Consider the following 24,732-nt stretch of genomic DNA (forward strand, 5'->3'; position numbering starts at 1 on the left):
CTAAATCCACTCAACCAATTCTTTACTGCTATGTCAGCCCTGTATTAGGATACTAATACTCAACTGACAGCAGAAACAGCCCTCAGATCAGTAAAACAAGGAAAAAGACTGGTAGAGGACTACATTATAGAATTCAAGCGTTGGGCACGAGATTCTAAATGGAAACCAATTTTGCCTCAACTTGTCTGAAGTCCTCAAAGATGAACTATCCCAGATTGAAGTACCAGGCACCCTCGAGGAATTAATGAAACTTGCTACAATGATTGACGGCAGAATATGCAAGAGAAAAGCAGAACACTGTCAATTTGAACCTCCCTATAAAAAAGTAAAACTTAACCTTTACAAAACACCAACCCTAAACCTATAGAGATAGGTGTGGTTAGAGGTCCGCTCTCAACTGAGGAGAAAAATCAAAGAAGGAAGCTCAAATTATGCCTATACTGTGCTGCATCTGAGCACAATGTCAAAAACTGTCCTTCACTAAAGAAGCCAAGACCTGGTAAGCCACTGCATCTAGATTACTGTTTATCAACACACAACACTAATCTCACTTATTGTAAACTCTCTCATTACAGTGGGACCAAAAATGTATACTCTTTGATGCAATCATAGACTCTGGGGCATGTGGGGATTTTATTGATTGGTCTATAATTAACAACAATAAAATACCTATCTCAGTTAAAGTTTTTGACGGTTCCCCTATTTCAAATGGTCCCATTACACAGCATACCATCCCTCTACACATGTCCACTCCTACTGGTCATTCAGAACATATATTATTTGACATCATACCATCCCCACTCTTTCCTGTCATACTTGGGTTACCCTGGTTACAACAGCATTCACCAACTATTTCATGGCATAACTCACAATACTGTTCAAACACTTGTTTCCGTCACCATCTTCTCCTTCAAACAACATCCACTCAGATCCCTGACTCCTATCAGGATTTCCAGGAGGTATTCAGCAAAAAGGAAGAGGAATTACTCCACCCACATAGGGTAAATGACTGCCCCATAGACCTCCTTTCAGGTGCTACTATACTATACAGTCATCTTTATTCTTTGTCAGAGTCTGAACATACTGAATTGAAAAGTTACATTGAGGAAAATCTATGAAAAGGTTTAATCAGACCTTCCTCCTCACCTGCTGGGGCCAGCATGTTCTTTGTTCGAAACAAAAATAACTCCCTCCATTGCATAACAGATTATCGCCAGCTTAATAAAATCACAATTAAAAAAATGCTACCCTCTCCCTCTCATCCCAGAAATGGTTGAGAGAGTACAAAAAGCCACCATCTTCAACAAGTTTGATCTAAGGGGTGCTTATAACTTGTTCCGCATTAAACAAGGAGACGAATGGAAAACAGCCTTCCGGACTAGATACGGCTTATAGGAATACCTTTTAATGCCATTCGGATTGTGCAATGCACCAGCAGCATTTCAAAGCTTCATTAACAAAATTTTCTGTGATTTATTAGACATATGTATTATCATATTCCTGGACGATATCCTCATCTATTCCTCCTCAGAAATTGAACATACAAAACCTGTCCACTGGGTTCTTTCCAGATTAAGAACCCATCATCTCAATGCAAAATTTATAGAAATGTATATTCAATTTCACAACTATCAGTTTACTGGGTTATAAAATTACCCCAGGAAAAATCAGTATGCAAGATGATAAGGTTCGGGCTATCCTAACTGGCCTATTCCCCACAATAAAACAGAACTTCAGCGCTTCCTAGGCTTCTTAAATTTTTATAGGAAGTTCATAAAAAACTATTCCGGAATAGTTAAACCTCTTACTTCTCTGATAGGTTCCACTTCAGAATATATATGGACTGATCAAGCCCAACAGGCTTTTGAATTCCTAAAGAAATCATTCACAACCAAACCAATCTTACAAATTCCAGACCCAAAACTGTAATATACCCTGGAAAGCGATGCTTCTGATGTTGCACTCGGTGCTGTGCTCTCTCAAAGGAAAAGTCTTTCTACACTATTACACCCTGTTGCTTACCATTCTAGGACACTTACTCCTGCCAAAAGGCATTATCCAGTCTCTGAAAAAGAATTGCTTGCAATCAAGGTAGCACTCGAAACATGGAGACACCTCCTTGAAGGCTCAGAATTACACATCCTCATTTACACTGACCATCATAACTTGGAGTACTTGAAAACCACTAAAACATTGTCCTCTAAACAAGTTAGACGGAGCCTTTTTTCGACAGCTTCAACTACCTGATCACGTATAGACCTGGTTCCGCTAATGGTAAGACAGATTCCTTGTCACGCATATTCCCCAAACCATCTAATACTACAAGCTCCTCAATAATCCCAGAGGAAAGAGTCATTTCTCTACTACACAGCTTTCCATCAAGATTGATAAGATCCTACAAGGAGGACTCTTGTATTCCATATCATACACTTACCAAATGTGCAGATCAACTCTGGTACAATGGAAAAATCTCTACGTTCCTGATTCCTTACGTTTGGATCTCTTAAAACACTTCCATGATGCACCATTAACAGGACATCCTGGTGTCCACAGACCCTTAAATTTACTCCAACATGATTTCTGATAGCCAAGGATGTATGACTGTTAAAAAAATATGTCAATTCATGCACCCAGTGTGCAATGTGCAAACATTCCTGGACAGCTCCTTCTGGGTATTTAATGCCTCTATCCATTCCAGAACTTCCCTGGCAATCCATAACAATGGATTTTATTGTGGACCTACCTCCATCGGAAAACGTCACCACTATTATTGTCGTTATAGACCAGTTAACTAAAATGAGTCATTATATCCCTCTTGTCGGTATACCTTCAGTTCCTACAACCGCCCGTGTTTTTATTGATAACATAGTATGTTTTCACAGCCTTCCTGTCTCTATCACTTCATACAGGGGTGTTCAATTCACCTCCAAATTCTGGAAGGAGTTATGCAAAAGTTATGTATCGAAAACAATTTTAGTTCTGCTTATCACCCACAAAGTAATGGCCTTACAGAATGCACAAACCAATGGCTGGAGCATTACCTCCGATGTTACTCTTCCCATTTGCAAGATAACTGGTCTGAATTGCTTTCCCTAGCCGAATTTGCATACAATAACAACTTAAGTAAAACAACCAAAAGCACCCCGTTCATTGCAAATATTCGGCTAGATTACGAGTTGTGCGTTAGGGTTAAAAAGCAGCATTGAGAGGTCCCAACGCTGCTTTTTAACACCCGCTGGTATTACGAGTCTTGCAGGTACAGGTGTACCGCTTACTTTTTTGGCCAGACTCGGAAATACCACAAATCCACTTACGTCAATTGCGTATCCTATATTTTCAATGGGACTTACATAGCGCCGGTATTACGAGCCTGACAAAAAGTGAGCGGTAGACCCTCTCCTGTCAAGACTGGTACCGCATTTTAAAGTCTGTAGTTAAGAGTTTTACACTACAACGCCGTAGCATAAAACTCTTAACTAAAGTGCTAAAAAGTACACTAACACCCATAAACTACCTATTAACCCCTAAACCGAGGCCCTCCCACATCGCAAACACTATAATAAAATTTGTAACCCCTAATCTGCCGAACCGTACATCGCCGCCACTATAATAAATACATTAACCCCTAAACTGCCACACTCCCGCATCGCAAACACTAGTTAAAAATTATTAACCCCTAATCTGCCACCCCCCAATGTCACCGCCACCTACCTACACTTATTAACCCCTAATCTGCTGCCCCAACGTCGCCGCCACTATTTAAAGTTATTAACCCCTGAACCTAAATATAATTTAAATAAATCTAAATAAAATTACTATAGTCAACTAAATAATTTAAAACTAAATACCTATAAAATAAACCCTAAGCTAGCTACAATATAACTAATAGTTACATTGTAGCTAGCTTAGGGTTTATTTTTATTTTACAGGCAGCTTTGTATTTATTTTAACTAGGTACAATAGTTATTAAATAGTTATTAACTATTTAATAACTTACTAGTTAAAATAAAGACAAATTTACCTGTAAAATAAAACCTAACCTAAGTTACAATTACACCTAACACTACACTACAATTAAATTAATTCCCTAAACTAAATACAATTAATTACAATTAAATAAAATTATCAAAAGTACAAAAAAAAAAAAAAACACTAAATTACAGAAATTAATAAAATAACTACAAGATTTTTAAACTAATTACACCTACTCTAATCCCCGTAACAAAATAAAAAAGCCCCCCCCCCAAAAAAAAGCCCTACCCTACACTAAATTACAAATAGCCCTTTAAAGAGCCTTTTGCGGGGCATTGCCCCAAAGTAATCAGCTCTTTTACCTGTAAAAAAAATTTACAATCCCCCCCATACATTAAAACCGACCACCCACACACCCTACTCTAAAACCCACCCAATCCCCCCTTAAAAAATCCTAACACTAACCCCTTGAAGATCACCCAACCGGGCCAAAGTCCTCAATGAAGCCGGGCAAAGTCTTCATCCAACCGGGCAGAAGTGGTCCTCTAGACGGGCAGAAGTCTTCTTCTGGACGGCATCTTCTATCTTCATCCATCCGGCGCAGAGCGGGTCCATCTTCAAGACATCAGACGCGGAGCATCCTCTTCTTTCCACGGCTACAACAGAATGAAGGTTCCTTTAAATGACGTCATCCAAGATGGCGTCCCTTCAATTCCGCTTGGCTGATAGAATTCTATCAACCAATCAGAATTATGGTAGAAAAAATCCTATTGGCTAATTGGATCAGCCAATAGGATTGGCGTTCAATCCTATTGGCTGATCCAATCAGCCAATAGGATTAAGCTGGCATTCTATTGGCTGTTCCAATCAGCCAATAGAATGCCAGTTCAATCATATTGGCTGATTGCATCTGCCAATAGGATTTTTTCTACCTTGATTACGATTAAATTAAAAATATTGTACTTATTTTATAATTTTCTGCAATTTAGTGGGGTTTTTTTGTACTTTAGATAGTTTTATTTAATTGTAATTGATTTTATTTAACTTAGGGAATTAATTTAATTGTAGTGTAGTGTTAGGTGTAATTGTAACTTAAGTTAGTTTTTGTCAGGGTGCCAGGAATCAGACTGAGACAAGAAGTGCAAAAGTAATCACACCTTTATTAATAGCAAAAAATAATAAAAAGTCCACAAGTCAAATAACAAGCCAGGAGTCAAAACCAGAGCTGGTAGTCAAACGAGCCAAGTCAGGAGCCAAAGCGAATAGTCAGACGAGCCGGAATGAGGAACAAGGAAAACAGCAGAGTCAGGAACAAGCCAGCCAGGTAATACGCAGGAACTCTCACAAACAGGTCTGAGACAACGCAAAGGCAAAGCATACTGAACAGAGGCCCTTTAAATAATAAGTGATGACATCACAATTCTGAGACTGCATCCTGTCTCACACGGATGATGCACACCAGTCTAGCCATAAAAGGAAGTGCAGGAAATGAGCAGTATCCCCCACAATGCACCAAGTCAGCAAGAGAGGTGAGTAAAATGGCTGCCAGCAGCACATGGCAAACAAAACAGGGAAAAAATCCTGACAGTACCCTCCCCTCAATGACCCCTCCCCCGCGGGAGGACAAAAGGCTTATTGGGGAAACGGCATGGAAGGCACGGAGGAGGGCGGGAGCATGAACATCAGAGGAGGGAACCCAAGAATGCTCCTCCGGACCGTAGCCCCTCCAGTGAACCAAATACTGTACACGGCCCCTGGACATACAAGAGTCAATAATGCTGCTGACCTCATACTCCTCATGGTTGTCAACAAAGATAGGATGAGGCAACACAGTGGTAAACCGATTACAAACCAGTCGTTTCAAGAGGGAGCCATGAAAATTGGAGATGCGCAAAGCAGGAGGAAGGTCCAGAGCGTAGGCCACAGGATTAACCCGTCGGAGTATTTGAAAAGGACCAACATAACGGGGAGCAAATTTATTGGAAGGCACACGAAGGTTCAAGTTGCGGGAGGACAGCCAAACTCTCTCACCAACCTGGTAGGAAGCTGCGGGCAGACGCCTACGATCAGCCTGGAACTTTTGATGCTGCATAGAACAATGAAGGCAATCCTGAATCTACACCCACGGGGAACGGAGTTGCCGGAGATGCTCCTCCAAAGCCGGAATACCCTGAGACATGAATGAATCGGGCAACAAGGATGGTTGAAACCCATAATTCGCCATGAACGGGGATAACTTGGGGGAAGCATTAATAGCACTATTACGAGCAAACTCTGCCCAAGGTAACAGTTCAGACCAATTATTGTGGTGATCTGAGACATAGCAATGGAGGAACTGTTCCAGAGCTTGATTAGACCATTCCGCAGCCCCATTTGATTGAGGGTGATATGCCGAGAAGAAGGAAAGCTGGATCCCTATTTGAGCACAAAAGGAACGCCAAAATGTGGAGACAAACAGGCTACCCCGGTCTGACACAATCTCCTTAGGTAACCCATGTAAACGGAAGACCTCCCAGGCAAAAATTGAAGCATGCTGCTGAGCGGTAGGCAGCTTCATCAAGGGAAGCAATGTGACATTTTAGAAAAACAATCAACCACCATAAGGATAACAGTATTGCCATTGGAAACAGGGAGCTCGGCAATGAAGTCCATGGAAAGATGTGTCCAAGGATGCTCACCATTAGCAGTAGGTTGAAGAAGACCCACAGGAAGATGTCGAGGAGTCTTATTCTGTGCACAAACTGTGCAACAGATCTTGTACCTTGCTGAATGGACATGAGTCATTTAGCAGCAGAGGAGGAGCGAGCCGGAACATCAAATACCCTTCGAAAGGAGGCCACAAATTCAGGGTAATTTGAAATCACAGGTTTATTAGTCTCCCACAAGAGATTAGCCCAGGCAAGAGCTGTGTCAGAGAGTGACAAGATGAGAAATCCCACCTTAGCTCTGTCAGAGGGAAACGCCTGAGGTAACATCTCAAAGTAAATGCCCACCTGGTTCAAAAACCCTCTGCACTGAATAGGATTGCCTCCATATCACTGAGGTAGGGGTGCAGAACCGGACATGCTCCTGGTAGGCTTAGGTGCAGCAGCAGCAGAAACAGGAGCAGCCATAACTTGCAGGACACTTTGGTCCAAATGTGCAGTGTGAGTCAGCAGGGTTTGCAGGGCTAGTGCAAATTGATCCAAGCGGTGATCCTGTACATCCATCCTGGAAATGATGGCAGGTAAAGGTGGATTATTGGCACCATCAGGATTCATGGCCTTTGCGTAATGTCAGGGTGCCAGGAATCAGACTGATGAAAAGTGCAAAAATAATCACACCTTTATTAATAGCAAAAAATAATAAAAAGTCCACAAGTCAAATAACAAGCCAGGAGTCAACCAGAGCTGGTAGTCAGACGAGCCGAGTCAGGAACAAGCCAGGGATCAGGAACCAGGAAGGACGTCAGACAGCCAGGTAATACACAGGAACTCTCACAAATAGGTCTGAGACAACGCAAAAGCAAAGCATATTGAACAGAGGCCTTTTAAATAATAAGTGATGAAATCACAATTCTGAGACTGCATCCTGTCTCACATGGATGATGCACACAAGTCTGGCCATAAAAGGAAGTGCAGGAAATTAGCAGCATCCCCACAATGCACCAAGCAGCAAGAGAGGTGAGATTAGGGGTTAATAAGTATAATGTAGGTGGCGGCGGTGTCCGGAGTGGCAGATTAGGGGTTAATAATATAATGTAGGTGTCGGCGATGTCGGGGGCGGCAGATTAGGAGTTAATAAGTGTAATATTAGGGGTGTTTAGACTCGGGGTTCATGTTAGGGTGTTAGGTGTAGACATAACATTAGTTTCCCCATAGGAATCAATGGGGCTGTGTTAGGAGCTGAACACTGCTTTTTTGCAGGTGTAAGTTTTTTTTTCAACCAGCTCTCCAAAATTGATTCCTATGGGGAAACCATGCACAAGCACATTTAACCAGCCCACCGCTAACGTAAGCAGCGCTGGTATTAGAGTGAGATGTGGAGCAAAATTTTGCTCTACGCTCACTTTTTTGCGGTCAACGCCGGGTTTGTAAAAACCCGTAATACCAGCGTTGTCTGTAAGTGAGCAGTGAGCATAAACTGCTCGTTAGCACCGCATAGCTTCTAACGCAAAACTCGTAATCTAGGTGTATGGGTTTCATCCTACCTTTCATAACCTCTGCCCATACAATTGCAGAAAAATTGCTGTAGCCAATTACCTGGCTACTATCCAAACAGACTTCCAAGGTATACAGTCCAACATCAAACTTGCTCAGCAGAAACAGAAGTTTTATTATGACCGCCACAGACCTGAAGCCCCTCTTATAAAATTGTTGACAAGGTGTGGCTCTCTACCAAGAATCTACGTCTCTTAATACCTTCCAAGAAACTCAGCAGCTTGTTTATTGGACTGTACTCTATCATTAAAATCATTAACGCTAATGCTGTCCGTCTTCAAATGCCACCACATCTCTGTATCCTTCAGACATTCCATGCCTCTCTGCTTAAGCTCTTCCATTCCAACCCTTTCCTGAAACCTGATCCAATCCGACCTCCCCCAATTCAGGTTGATGGTGATCTAGATTCTAGAGTATCAACTTGAAGATGTCCTCGACTCTAGGATCCGTAGATGTTGTCTACAATATCTGATTTGATGGAAAGGCTATGACTCCTCAGAAGATTCCTGGGTACCAGTGACTGACTTGAGGACTCCCCGCTTACTTCAACGATTCCACCAACGTTATCCCTCTAAACCTGGTGAACATGTCATGGATTATACCTATTGCTTTGAATTATTTTGCTCCTCCTTCCTTCTCACCTGTTATAAGCACTGATTACCATCAATTCAGTGCTTGAATATTGTTTCTATTTGCTGCTATAGACTCTCAAGCTCCATAAGATTTGTCACAGTTTATTCCTTCTGCCTGATACAGATCTAACTGCTCTAACCTGGCTGAATCTCTAGTTTCACATTTTAGCAATAATCGTGTTAACTCTTTGCTGCAGAAATCTTCAGCATCTGCTTCACATTAATCAGCCTGTCAGCTCCTCTCTGCATCAGACTAAGCCGCCCCCCTCTGCCGAAACATCTCTCAGCCTGTCTGTTTTAGGAGAAGCATTGCTGGCTCACTACACTCCCTCTGACTGGTCTTTTCTCTGAGGTCATCTGTCTATGAACTGCTCCGTTTCCCCTTTTCAGATACCGGACAGATTTACACAACCTTCCTCCTCCTGTTCAAGCTGCAGTCTGCTTTCCGGTCTCACACAAAACTACATCAGCCTACTCAGAGTGTTATTACAGAGAAGCCTCCTGTTAGCCAGTCTGACTCATCTGCCAAGAGATGCTAAGTATTTGATTTATTATTGTTATCTGCATTCTGTTCAATACCTTACAGAAGGAATCTTCACAGCTACTCACTGTGAACTGTCTCATATCCTCTCCATAGGCAAACGGCTAGTAAAGAGTTTATTGGTTACTTTCCTCTCATGTGAATGCTTTGGGAGCACTGCTTCCTTTAACCCTTTCATACTTACCATAAAATTGCAGTCTCTCTGAACCTTTACCTTACTATTTGTAAATTGCTTCCTTTCACTGCATACATTTTAATCATTAATAAAAAAAATTGTTTTAGTTAAAAGTATCTGACAGTTTTATACTTATGTATAAAGCAGGGAATGGAAAGAATGGATTATGGATTCCCCCCATAGACTTCAATTCAGCACGCTTTAAAATAAAAATAAAAAAACACCCAACCTCATTAGACCAATTGCACTAAACTCAAGGTTAGTTATAAATATTTCACATTCCAATGTTCTTCGCATAGAAGAAATTTTTTTTTAATTTTAAATATATATTTCTATTTAAACCTATATTTTTTTGTAATATATATTTATATATCTATATCTATCTCTCTCTCTCTCTCTCTCTCTCTATATATATATATATATATATATATATATATATATATATATATATATATATATATATATATATATATATATATATATATACTGTATATATACCTATCTATCTATCTATCTATCTATCTATCTATCTATCTATCTATCTATATCCAGATATAGATATGTATATTTAAAAATACATACAAAATACAAATGCAAGCAAAATGTGTCAATTGGCGTGGAGGGGTCAGTGAGTGTTTGCTGCATGCTGAACTGTAATTGTTTTTTAACTTTAATACAATAAATGGAATGAATTTTAATGTATGACTTTGGGCAATGTACAGACTTTCCTAGTCTTATTGCTACATACATCCATTACTTCAAACAAAGAGTGTAACAGTTTTTATTAATGCATTTATGTTGTGTTTGGTGCACATCCTGAGGGGACGAATTATCAAGCTCCGAATGGAGCTTTATGCCCCTGTTGCTGCGCGAGCCTTCAGGCTCTCCGGAAACAGAAGTTATGAAGCAGCGGTCTTTAGACCGCTGCTCCATAACTTGTCCACCTTCTCTGAAGGCTACGGACATCAATCCGCCCGATCCTATATGATCTGACTGACACCCCCTGCTAGCGGCCAATCTGCAGGGGGCGGCATTGCACAAGCAGTTCACACAGCGAATGCTGTCGGCATTTATCAATGTGCAACGGACATAATACGCTACATCATATCATGTCCGTCTGCACTTTAATAAATTGTCCCCTTAGAGGGATATTTATCAAGCCATAAACTGCAAATACTCATGAATTCTGCAGCGTAATTGTGGCGAGCTTGATTCGACCTAGTTATTAAAGTCTACAGACCAGCAAAATTTACGTCATTACAGATGTTCTGAATACACATTCGGCACTATTTGACACTGTTTCCAAGTTACCCAGCGTACCTGGTTTTCAATCCGCCACCCTGGAGGCTGGGAATGCCATAGGAATCAATGGGAGTCTGAAAGCAGCGAAAGCTTATGTTCGATGCTGCCAGATATGCCATTGATTTATATGGTAGAAAACCAGTTACTTTTGCACCTAACATCCTAACATAAACCCGAGTCTAAATACCAATAATCTGCCGCCCCGACATTGCCGCAACCTAAATAAAATCAATCCTATTAGCTGATTGGAACAGCCAATAGGATAAGAGCTTGGAACCTTTCAGCCAATAGGAATGCAAGGGACGCCATCTTGGAAGGAGCTCTGCACCGGATGTCTTTAGGATGGACCTGCTCAACGCCAGATGGATGAAGATTGAAGAGGCCTCATGGATGAAGACTTTGCCGGATAGATGAAGATAGAAGAGGCCGCCCGGATAAAGACTTCTTGCCGGCTGGATGGATCCTTCAAGAGGAACTTAAAAAACTGTAAGTGGATCGTCGGGGGTTAGTGTTAGGTTATTTAAGGGTTTTCTGGGTGGGTTTTATTTTTAGAGTAGGGTCTGGGCAGGTAAAAGAGCTAAATGCCCTTTTAAAGGCAATGCCCATACAAATGCCCTTTTCAGGGCAATGGGGAGCTTAGGTTTTTTAGATAGGCTTTTTATTTGGGGGGGTTGGTTGGGTGGCTGGGGGGGTTGGTTGGGTGGGTGGTGGGTTTACTGTTGGGGGGTGTTTGTATTTTTTTTACAGGTAAAAAAGCTGATTTATTTGGGGCAATGCCCTGCAAAAGCCCTTTTAATGGCTATTGGTACTTTATCATAGCATAGGGGTTTTTTTAATTTTGGAGGGGGCTTTTTTATTTTCATAGGGCTATTAGATTAGGTGTAATTTGTTTTTATTTTTTATACTGTGGTTTGTTTGTTTTTGTAACTAAGTGTTTGTTTTTTTTGTAACTTAGCATTTGTTTGTTTTTGTAACTTAGCATTTGTTTGTAATTTAGTAATTTTTAATAAGGCTTAATAGTATATTTAACCCCTTAACGACCAAGGACGTGCAGGGTACGTCCTCAAAAAAAAGGAAGTTAACGTCTGAGGACGTACCCTGTACGTCCTCGGTCTGGAAAGCAGCTGGAAGCGATCCTGATCACTTCCAGCTGCTTTCCAGTTATTGCAGGATGCCTCGATATCGAGGCATCCTGCGATAACATTTTTCAGCCATCCGGTGCAGAGAGAGCCACTCTGTGGCCCTCTCTGCACCGGAGATCGTGGCTCTGTTCGTTGGTGGGTGGGAGCCGGCATGGGAGGCGGGTGGCGGCCATCGATGGCCCTTCTGATCTGAAGAGGGGCGGGATCGTGGGCGGGGATGTCCGGGAGCGCGCACGTGCACGGGGGGGGCGGGGGCGGGCGTGTTTACGGGGAGGGAGAGGGTGGGAACCGCTACACTACAGAAAAAAAAGTGTTGAAAAATTAAAAAAAGGGTTGAAAAATAAACAAATAATTAAAAAAAAAACCACATCAGTTAGGTGGTGGGGGTTGGTCTGTGGGGGGGGGGGGGGAAGCTACACTACAGAAAAAACGGCCAAAAAATAAAAAAAGACAGCTGCCAGTACCCAAGATGGCCCCCAATAAGGCAGAGGGGGAGGGTTAGAGAGGGGTTTTGGGGGGGATCAGGGAGGTTGGGGGCTAAGGGGGGACTTTCTGCCAGTACTTAAGATGGCGGGGACAATTGTGGGGTGGGGGAGGGAAGAGAGCTGTTTGGGAGGGATTAGGGGGTGGGATGTTTCAGGTGGGAGGCTGATCTCTACACTAAAGCTAAAATTAACCCTGCAAGCCCCCTACAAACTCCCTAATTAACCCCTTCACTGCTAGCCATAATACACGTGTGAGGCACAGCAGCATTTAGCGGCCTTCTAATTACCAGAAAGCAACGCCAAAGTCATATATGTCTGCTATTTCTGAACAAAGGGGATCCCAGAGAAGCATTTACAACCATTTGTGCCATAATTGCACAAGCTTTTTGTAAATGATTTCAGTGAGAAACCTAAAATTGTGAAAAATGTAAAGTTTTTTTTTATTTGATCGCATTTGGCGGTGAAATGGTGGCATGAAATATACCAAAATGGGCCTAGATCAATACTTTGGGTTGTCTACTACACTACACTTAAGCTAAAATTAACCCTACAAGCTCCCTAAAAGCTCCCTAATTAACCCCTTAACTGCTGGGTATAATACACGTGTGGTGAACAGTGGCATTTAGCGGCCTTCTAATTACCAAAAAGCTACACCAAAGCCATATATGTCTGCTATTTCTGAACAAAGGGGATCCCAGAGAAGAATTTACAACCATTTATGCCATAATTGCACAAGCTTTTTGTAAATAATTTCAGTAAGAAACCGAAAGTTTGTGAAACAAATTGTGAAAAAGTGAACGATTTTTTGTATTTGATCACATTTGATCGCATTTGGCGGTGAAATGGTGGTATGAAATATACCAAAATTGGCCTAGATCAATACTTTGGGATGTCTACTAAAAAAAAATATATACATGTCAAGGGATATTCAGGGATTCCTGAAAGATATTAGTGTTCTATTGTAACTAGCGCTAATTTTGAAAAAAAAAAAATGGTTTGGAAATAGCAAAGTGCTACTTGTATTTATGGCCCTATAACTTGCAAAAAAAAGCAAAGAACATGTAAACATTGGGTATTTCTAAAGTCAGGACAAAATTTAGAAACTATTTAGCATGGGTGTTTTTTGGTGGTTGTAGATATGTAACAGATTTTGGGGGTCAAAGTTAGAAAAAGTGTGTTTTTTTCCATTTTCCCTCATATTTTATAATTTTTTTTATAGTAAATTATAAGATATGATGAAAATAATGGTATCTTTAGAAAGTCCATTTAATGGCGAGAAACACGGTATATAATATGTGTGGGTACAGTAAACGAGTAAGAGGAAAATTATAGCTAAACACAAACACAGCAAAAATGTAAAAATAGCCTTGGTCCCAAACGGACAGAAAATGGAAAAGTGTTGTGGTCATTAAGGGGTTAAATAATTTGAGTAGGGTTAGAGTTTTTTTAATATGTAATTTAGTTAATTTAATTGCTAGTTTAATGCAATTGTAGTATAATAGTTAGGGTAGGTTAATTAATAGTTTAAAATAGTTTATTTTAATTCTACAGGTAAGTTTAAATTTATATTAAGATAGGGATGTTGTAATTTTAATGTAAAGTTAGTGGGTTGTTAGGTTTAGGGGTTAATAGCTTCATTTAGTTTATGGCGATGTGGGGGCTAGCTGTTTAGGGGTTAATAGTTTTAGTTAATGGTAGTGATGTGGGAGGCCAGAGGTTTAGGGGTTAATACATTTATTTAGGTGGCGGCGGGGTCCGGGAGTAGTGGAATAGGGGTTAATACATTTATTTAGGTGGGGGCGGGGTCCGGGAGTGGAAGAATAGGGGTTAATACATTTATTTAGGTGGCGGCAGGGTAGTTTAATGCAATTGTAGTATAATAGTAAGGGTAGGTTAATTAATAGTTTAAAAAGGTTTATTTTAATTCTACAGGTAAGTTTAAATGTATATTAAGATAGCGATGTTGTAATTTTAATGTAAAATTAGCGGGTTTTTAGCTTTAGCGGTTAATAGCTTCATTTAGTTTATGGCAATGTGGGGACTGGCTGTTTAGGGGTTAATAGTTTTAGTTAATGGTAGTGATGTGGGAGGCCAGAGGTTTAGGGGTTAATACATTTATTTAGGTGGCGGCGGGGTCCGGGAGCGGCAGAATAGGGGTTAATACATTTATTTTGGTGGCGGCGGGGTCCGGGATCGGCGGAATAGGGTTTAATACATTTATTTAGGTGGGGGTGGGGTCCAGGAGTGGCAGGGTAGGGGTTAATAACTTTATTAAAGTTGCGGTGGGGTCCGGGAGTGGTGGGATAGGGGTTAAACATTTTAGTATAGTGGCAGCGTTTAGTGACAGGGTATAAATAAAGTGGGAAAAAGCCGAATAGCAGTGAGATCGATGACTGCTAGTTAACAACAGTCTGATGCTCATCGCCCCGTACTTGGTGCGCGGCTTTTTGCAGGCTTTTTTATAAATATGGAGATCGTATTCAGGTCCGCGGCCGCGATGTTAGGCGAGCGTATTGGTGCTGGCAAATGCAGTATAGTTGAGACTTTGATAAATATCCCCCTTAGACTTTACTTGATGTCTTCAGTTCTGCTAACCTAACCAGTACAAATTTTGTTTGCCCTCAAGCAAACACATTGACTTGTAATATGTGAGCAATATAGCACAGTTGCGATATTGCTTATTGTGACCTACGCTATCTTTAGGGTGACACTTGTAATCTAGCCCAAATTATCCTAAAAATAGAAACTTGCAAGTGTTTTTTGTAAACGTTCTTTTGTAATTTATTCATGCTTATTACAATTATCTATGTTTTGATATTTGTGTGTTTAGTTATAAAGTTCCCTTTGGTATTTAGATCTGGTCTCCGTATGATGATGTAACACTTGGGGAAGAAGATACAGCCCAGTATCCCACTGCTGGATGCCAGGATGGCAAATATCTCCGAAGCCACCATGTATTTGCTATTGGAACTCAGGTAGGCTGGGATAAAGGAGATCCAGACACTGCAGAACACCAGCATGCTGAAGGTGATCATCTGGGCTTCATTGTAACGGTCAGGCACCTTCCTTACTGCAAATGCAACAATGAAACTCAGAGCAGCAAGACCTCCCAAGTAACTAACAACAATATAGAATGCAATAGGGGATCCTTCATTACACTTTAATATCATCTTCCCTGTGACGGACTGGGTGTCATAGTCTGGGTAAGGAGGAGAAGTGATTAACCACACAGTACATATAACAGCCTGACCCAATGAGCAGACAAGGACAAAACAGTAGGACATGCTGGTCCTTAGCAATTTCCTTAATTTGCTGTTAGGCTTTGTGACTTTGAATGCAATGACAACTGTGATGGTTTTAGCCAGGACAGAGGAGACAGCAACAGTGAAAAAAAGTCCAAATACTGTTTGTCGCAGTTTACAAGTTCCTTTCCCAGGATACCCAATGAATAACAGGGAGCAGAGGAAGGACAACATGAGGGCAAACAGTAGCAAGAAGCTGAGGCCCCTGTTATTGGCTCGGGCTACAGGACTGTCCCAATGTAAAGTAAAAAGTCCCAACACTAATGCAGTTATTACAGCCAGGACAACAGCCACAGAAGCAAGAGCAGCACCCAATAGGTCTTCATATGAAAGGAACTCTACATTTCTTGGAATACAGGTGTCTCTTCCTTGATTGGACCACTGATCTTCTGGACAGGGAATGCAGGTTTCCATATCTGTAAACAGAAAATATGATCATTTTTGTGCTGGCATTTTGTTTAGGGGTAAAGGGCCAGGGTCCTCTTGATGAGACTGCCCTCAAACACCAATTTCATCACTTTTGTACCGGCAATCTCAATCTCAGTATGAATACCTTTATAACATAGCGCTATTGTGACAATGTTACGTCATTCATACCTATGTTTTTGTTGGTGCAAAGTATTCTACTGCATTTTGTTTTGTGAGCAGATAAAGTTGACTTTCAAGTATCTAGATTCTATTTGTTGGTCTTATTTGATCTTAAAACAGAAATACTAAATTCTGGAATTTTTGTTTGCTTACATTCGTAGAGGATTTAAAGTTTAAAATACACGGTATAACTCTTGGGGGAAATGCTAAACTTTCAGCAGATGTTAAGAACATTTTAATATGATCCATTCACCAATGTTTTGTTATTTATTTTTTTAGCACTTGTATAATTTATGAATAAAATATGATTAGCCCCAAATTTAATTTCTGGTTGTTATTTTTGGATATTGTTAAAGTTGAATATTTACATCTAAGTATCTATCTATCTATCTATCTATCTATCTATCTATCTATCTATCTATCTATCTATTCCATCTATCTGTCCATCTATTCCATCTATCTATCCATCTATCTATCCATCTATTCCATCTATCTATCCATCTTTTCCAATGTATCTATCCATCTATCTATCCATCTATTCCATCTATCTATCTATCTATCTATCTATCTATCTATTCCATCCATCTATCTATATATAATTTAAAGATATTTAAGAAAAAACAGTTAGTGCTTTGATCTGTTTAGCGTCACTAAAACCTAGCACTAAAAAAACACAACACATTTCTTCTATTTATAAACAGAGAAGTTAATTATATAAATACATAATAATATTGAAATAATTACAAATTGCTATAAGTAAAGCCATTTTACATAAATGAAACCCAGTTTATAAATTAAAGAGACAGTGCATAAATAGATATGGGCTAGAGATCGGTAGGGTGTTGAGAGATTATTTTATTGCTGATGAAATCTATTTTGTTGAAGCTGCTTGCAGATGAGAGAGAAGTGGTAATAGGAGGTGGTTGGTGGAGAAGGGTTCTAAAAGTGGACAACAGACATTTTGGGTTTGCAGAAAGAGTAGAGATAAGAGTAGAGAAGTAATCGTGCTTAGAGAGGTTAAGGGCAGAATAGTAGAAGTTTAAGATGAATTTGTAGGGAAGAAAGTCAGCTGAACACTGGGATTTCATCCCATGTCTAGAAAAAGAGATTAGTGAAATTACTATGAGACCTTTAGATGGGTCTCATGAAATAGCATAAAGGGATTTATTCTGGTGTGTGATGCTCCATCCAAATACCCAAATTGTCTAAGGTTCATCAACTCACATACAGAGGGTACATGATGCTCTCCCTAGAAAATGTCAGGAGTTTGTCAGGCTGTTTGTCTTCCTTAGTAAAGTATAGAGCTCACTGCCTTTGAACCAACCAAATCCCCAGCGAATGTGAGTCTCAGCAGTGTGGAGGGAGCATATGTTCATATCATGTTTCTACAACATATACAGTAGATCCAGTAAATATAAAAATAGTCTCTGTTTTGTAAAAGCTCAAACACACAGGGGCGCACCATAGTGTGTCATAAGCTTCCACAGAACAGCACACGATGGATACTCACAAACTGCAGCCACCTATAAATAAGGTGTAAGTCAAGTAGACAGGGACTTCCAAATGTCTCAGCTCACTCTCACTCCAGTATACAGCTCCCTTCTAAATCGAGCACCATTTCTCAGATGAAAAAGTGCTCTTCACAGCCACCAATACCATTATTGTGTTTATTAAAAATATTAAAATCAACACCTTAAAGGGACACTGAACCCCAATCTTTTCTTTCGTGCTTCAGATAGAGCATGAAATTTTAAGCAACTTTCTAATTTACTCCTATTATAAAATTTTCTTCATTCTCTTGGCATCTTTATTTGAAATGCAAGAATGTAAGTTTAGATGCCGGCCCATTTTTGATGAACAACCTGGTTTGTCCTTGCTGATTGGTGGATAAATTCATCCACCATTAAAAAAGTGCTGTCCAGAGTTTTGAGCCCAAAAAATTGCTCAGATACCTTCTTTTTCAAATAAAGATAGCAAGAGAATGAAGAAAAATTGATAATAGGAGTAAATTAGAAAGTTGCTTAAAATAGCATGCTCTATCCGAATCACAAAAGAAAAAATTTGGGTTCAGTGTCCCTTTAAATAGCTGCTGATACAATCAATTTGCAGCTTGTTTCTCTCTTTTATTTTGTTATCCATGGCTAATTGTATGGACAGTTTTGTACAGTTTCTACTTTTTTTTAAAACCTGACTACAGTATTTTATAGAATGGATCAAGTCTAATTCAATACCCTGGTGTTTTTAAATCCGTTATTTTTTTTTTCTCTTTAATTTGAGCTCAATTTAAACAAAGCACATTTAGTTTTTGTTGTTTCAAATTCTTTCCTCAAATTAAGATAAAATGAGCCTGTTCTCTCTCTATTTTGCTCAGAAGTTTTTCTGAGCGTATTTGTCATGGATTATACCTATAGCTTTAAATTATTTTGCTCCTCCCTCTGCTTCACCTGTTATAAGCACTGATTACCATCAATTCAGTACTTGGATATTGCTTCCTGTTAGCTACGTGCTGCTAGAGATTCTCAAGCTCTGATTTATCATAGTTTATTCCTTCTGCCTTCTGCCTGATACAGTTTATAAATTGTGTTCCGGGTCCCTGGGGTTGGAATTATTAGAGAGAACTGAAGGGTGCGCCATTATTCCAACAGCTATGAAGCTGTCCAGGCCAGATTTTTTTATAAGCAGCTTGTTAGTCCCAGGTGTGGCTGAGAGTTTAAAAGGAAGCTTATTAAACTGTTGCCCAGTCAGGAGACTGAGGTTAAAGTGTTTCCTGTTACTATATATATATATATATATATATATATATATATATATAGCACGCAGAGAAAGTCCAGCACTCACTCACAAGCTCTCAACTAAGATAAAAAGCAGCAATGGAAGAGTTAGTTACCGCATCTGGCCAAATGGGAAAAGCCCATGTACCTCGTCAAGGTCTCTTCCAAAAACCTGGGTCCCTAAACAGCCACACAATGCAGGCTCACATTCAAACAACTGTGAAAAAATGGAGGGTGCACAGGCTTATGTCATCTCCCCAAACATATACAAAACACGGGTGGGGTCAGCACTCTCAGGCCGGACCAGGTACACATTCAATGACCCTGTAACATGCACAGCCCTGGGTGCAAAACAGCACTCTCAGGAAGCTGCACTGTCACCAGAGTCACGGGCAGTTAAAATAAATAAAAAGAGAGAAGCGCTCAACCTGGGAACGAACAATAGCATAATAGCTTGTTCTATGGCTAGTTACCACACTAGAAGCAGCCTCTTTTTGCTCAACATTGTGCCTTTCACAGAGAAGAACTTTCCTGTAGCATATCAGTCTTATCGTGACTTAACAGTGCAGCCCAGCCCCGAAATACCAGGCAATTCCTCTCTGAACGAGAGAAACGGCAAAACCCCAGAAGTACGTTTCGGCTTATTGTGGGCCTCGTCAGTGAGGTGCAGCCATATCCCTCTAGGCACACTGAGCAACGGGTCCACGTCTGGATTCCCGCATCACACTTAGGGAGACTTCCCCAAGTGTCATAATCTGCATAAATAAAAAGAGAGAAGCGCTCAACCTGGGAACGAACAATAGCATAATAGCTTGTTCTTTGGCTAGTTACCACCCTAGAAGCAGCCTCTTTTTGCTCAATATGTGCCTTTCACAGAGAATAACTTTCCTGTAGCATATCAGTCTGATCCTGACTTAACAGTGCAATCCACCCACGAAATACCAGGCAATCCCTCTCTGAACGAGAGAAACGGCAAAACCCCAGATGTACGTTTCAGCCTATTGTTGGCCTCGTCAGTGAGGTGCAGCCATATCCTTCTAGGCACACTGAGATCCAGGTCCTCGTCTTGATTCCTGCATCCCACTTAGGGAGACTTCCCCAAGTATCATAATTTGCATAAATAAAAAGAGAGAAGCGCTCACAGGCAGTTAACCCCAGACAGGCCTGGGTGCAAGACCCAAACAGGAAAAATTATAAAAAATAATACATTAATGTAGCACACAGAGAAAGTCCAACACTCACTCACAAGCTCTCAACTAAGATAAAAAGCAGCAATGGAAGAGTTAGTTACCACATCTGGCCAAATGGGAAAAGCCCAGGTACCTCGTAAAGGTCTCTTCCAAAAACCTGGGTCCCTAAACAGCCACACAATGCAGGCTCACATTACAACAACTGTGAAAGGATGGAGGGTGCATAGGCTTATGTAATCTCCCCAAACATATACAAAACACGGGTGGGGTCAGCACTCTCAGGCCGGACCGGGTACACATCCAATGACCCTGTAACATGCACAGTCCTGGGTGCAAAACAGCACTCTCAGGAAGCTGCACTGTCACCAGAGTCACTGGCAGTTAACCCCAGACAGGCCTGGGTGCAAGGCCCAAACAGGGAAAATTACAAAATAATACATTAATATAGCACACAGAGAAAGTCCAGCACTCACTCACAAGCTCTCAACTAAGATAAAAAGCAGAAATGGAAGAGTTAGTTACCGCATCTGGCCAAATGGGAAAAGCCCAGGTACCTCTTCAAGGTAAGGTGACCAGATTTTTAAAATGAAATCCAGAGATATATATTTTTTTTTTTATTGGCAAATGGTAAAAAACTATTTTATAAGCATGTTTTCCTCAAATTATATATGCAGTGTATTTGGTATCGCCTAGATTTAGAGTTCAGCGTTAGCCGTCAAAAGCAGCGTTAAGGGGTCCTAACGCTGCTTTTGGCCGCCCGCAGGAAAGGGTCTACCGCTCACTTTCAAGCCGCAACTTTTCCATACCGCAGATCCCCTTACGCCAATTGCGTATCCTATCTTTTCAATGGGATCTTCCTAACGCTGGTATTTAGAGTCTTGGCTGAAGTGAGCGGTAGACCCTCTACCGACAAGACCCCTACCGCCCATGGAAAGGCTGTAGTTAAGAGCTTTATGGGCTAACGCCGGTATATAAAGCTCTTAAAAACAGTGCTCTAAAGTACACTAACACCCATAAACTACCTATGTACCCCTAAACCGAGGTCCCCCCACATCGCTGCCACTATAATAAATATTTTTAACCCCTAATCTGCCGACCGCACATCGCCGCCACTTACATTATCCCTATGAACCCCTAATCTGCTGCCCCTAACACCGCCGACCCCTATATTATATTTATTAACCCCTAATCTGCCCCCCCAACGTCGCCGCTACCTTACCTACACTTATTAACCCCTAATCTGCCGACCGGACCTCGCCGCCACTATAATAAATGTATTAACCCCTAAACCACCGCACTCCCGCCTCACAAACACTACAATAAATAGTATTAACCCCTAATCCCCCCCCCAACGTCGCTGCCACCTAACTTCAAGTATTAACCCCTAATCTGCCGACCGGACCTCGCCGCTACTATAATAAATGTATTAACCCCTAAAGCTAAGTCTAACCCTAACACCCCCCTAAGTTAAATATAATTTTAATCTAACAAAATAAATTAACTCTTATTAACTAAAGTATTCCTATTTAAAACTAAATACTTACCTTTAAAATAAACCCTAATATAGCTACAATATAACGAATAATTATATTGTAGCTATTTTAGGATTTATATTTATTTTACAGGCAACTTTGTATTTATTTTAACTAGGTACAATAGCTATTAAATAGTTATTAACTATTTAATAGCTACCTAGTTAAAATAATTACAAAATTACCTGTAAAATAAATCCTAACCTAAGTTACAATTAAACCTAACACTACACTATCATTAAATTAATTAAATAAATTAACTACCAATACCTACAATTAAATACAATTAAATAAACTAAAATAAATTACAATAAAAAAAACACTAAATTACAGAAAATAAAAAAAGATTACAAGAATTTTAAACTAATTACACCTAATCTAAGACCCCTTATAAAAAAAAAATAAAAAAATAATAATAAAAGTCCCTACCCTATTCTACATTACAAAGTAATCAGCTCTTTTGCCTGTAAAAAAAAATACAACCCCCCCAACATTAAAACCCACCACCCACATACCCCTACTCTAACCCACCCAAACCCCCCTTAAATAAACCTAACACTACCCCCCTGAAGATCTCCCTACCTTGAGTCGTCTTCACCCAGCCGGGCCGAAGTCTTCATCCGATGGGGCAGAAGAGGACATCCAGACCGGCAGACATCTTCATCCAAGCGGCATCTTCTATCTTCATCCATCCGGCGAGGAGCAGCTCCATCTTCAAGACCTCCGGCGCGGAACATCCTTCGACGACTACCCGACGAATGAAGGTTCCTTTAAGTGACGTCATCCAAGATGGCGTCCCTCGAATTCCTATTGGCTGATAGGATTCTGTTCCAATCAGCCAATAGAATGTGAGCTCAATCCGATTGGCTGATTGGATCAGCCAATCGGATTGAGCTTGAATCTGATTGGCTGATTGAATCAGCCAATCAGATTTTTCCTACCTTAATTCCGATTGGCTGATAGAATCATATCAGCCAATCGGAATTCGAGAGACGCCATCTTGACTTCACTTAAAGGAACCTTCATTCGTCGGGTAGTCATCGGTGAAGAAGGATGTTCCGCGCCGGAGGTCTTGAAGATGGAGCCGCTCCTCGTCGGATGGATGAAGATAGAAGATGCCGCTTGGATGAAGATGTCTGCCGGTCCGGATGTCCTCTTCTGCCTGGATAGGATGAAGACTTCTGCCGGTCTGGATGTCCTCTTCTGCCCCATCGGATGAAGACTTCGGCCCGGCTGGGTGAAGACGACTCAAGGTAGGGAGATCTTCAGGGGGGTAGTGTTAGGTTTATTTAAGGGGGGTTTGGGTCGGTTAGATTAGGGGTATGTGGGTGGTGGGTTTTAATGTTGGGGGGGTTGTATTTTTTTTTACAGGCTTTTACAGGCAAGAGAGCTGATTACTTTGGGCATGCCCCGCAAAAAGCCCTTTTAAGGGCTGGTAAAAGAGCTGATTACTTTGTAATGTAGAATAGGGTAGGGACTTTTATTATTTGTTTTTTTTTTAATTTTATTAGGGGGCTTAGATTAGGTGTAATTAGTTTAAAATTCTTGTAATCTTTTTTTATTTTCTGTAATTTAGTGTTTGTTTGTTTTTGTAATTTAGTTTAGTTTATTTAATTGTATTTAATTGTAGGTATTGGTAGTTAATTTATTTAATTTATTTATTGATAGTGTAGTGTTAGGTTTAATTGTAACTTAGGTTAGGATTTATTTTACAGGTAATTTTGTAATTATTTTAACTAGGTAGCTATTAAATAGTTAATAACTATTTAATAGCTATTGTACCTAGTTAAAATAAATACAAAGTTGCCTGTAAAATAAATATAAATCCTAAAATAGCTACAATATAATTATTCATTATATTGTAGCTATATTAGGGTTTATTTTACAGGTAAGTATTTAGTTTTAAATAGGAATACTTTAGTTAATAAGAGTTAATTTATTTTGTCAGATTAAAATTATATTTAATTTAGGGGGGTGTTAGGGTTAGACAGCTTTAGGGGTTAATACATTTATTATAGTGGCGGCGAGGTCCGGTCGGCAGATTAGGGGTTAATAAGTATAGGTAAAGTAGCGGCGACATTGGGGGGGGGGGCAGATTAGGGGTTAATAAATATAATATAGTGGTCGGCGGTGTTAGGGGCAGCAGATTAGGGGTTCATAGGGATAATGTAGGTTGCGGCGGTGTCCGGAGCGGCAGATTAGGGGTTAATAATAATGTGCAGGGGTCAGCGATAGCGGGGGCGGCAGATTAGGGGTTAATAAGTGCAAGCTTGAGAAAGGGCTAATTGTGGGCCTGAAACGTTGCTTTGTCTTATCCCTGTTTGCACAATAAAAGGTTTTTGCACCAGCTGGAACATTTCTGTTTTCTTCATTTTTTCTTAATAAGTGTAAGGTTAGGGGTGTTTAGACTCAGGGTTCATGTTAGGGTGTTAGGTTCAGACTTAGAGAGTGTTTCCCCATAGGAAACAATGGGGCTGCGTTAGGAGCCGAACGCTGCTTTTTTTGCAGGTGTAAGGTTTTTTTTCAGCCAGCTCAGCCCCATTGTTTCCTATGGGGATATCGTGCACGAGCACGTTTTGCTAGCTTACCGCTACCGTAAGCAACGCTGGTATTGAGAGTTGAAGTGGAGCTAAGTTAGGCTCAACGCACCCTTTTTTGAGCCTAACGCAGCCCCTCAGACAACTCTCAATACCAGTGTTGTTGGAAGGGTGCGCTGGGAAAAAAAGCAGCGTTAGCTACGCGGGTCTTTACCGACAAAACTCTAAATCTAGCCGTATGTGATTTTGGAGTTTTAGTTCAGCACCTGGTTAGCGCTTGCTAATTGGTGGCTAAATGTAGCCACCAAACAGCAAGCGTTACCCAGGGTTCTGAACCAAAAATGAGCCAGCTCCTAAGCTTTCA

General features: G+C 40.5%; 1 protein-coding gene across 1 annotated transcript in view; it reads right to left on the bottom strand.

The window, feature by feature from the left end:
* Positions 1–15,252: 15,252 nt before the first annotated feature.
* Positions 15,253–24,732, bottom strand: part of LOC128655782 (vomeronasal type-2 receptor 26-like) — a 108,861-nt gene continuing 99,381 nt past the window's right edge. The window contains exon 3 of the mRNA XM_053709354.1: positions 15,253–16,166. Coding sequence (XP_053565329.1) covers positions 15,253–16,166 — 914 coding nt within the window. The remainder of the gene's footprint in view (positions 16,167–24,732) is intronic.

The sequence above is a fragment of the Bombina bombina genome, chromosome 4, assembly GCF_027579735.1.
Source record: "Bombina bombina isolate aBomBom1 chromosome 4, aBomBom1.pri, whole genome shotgun sequence".
NCBI lineage: Eukaryota > Metazoa > Chordata > Amphibia > Anura > Bombinatoridae > Bombina > Bombina bombina.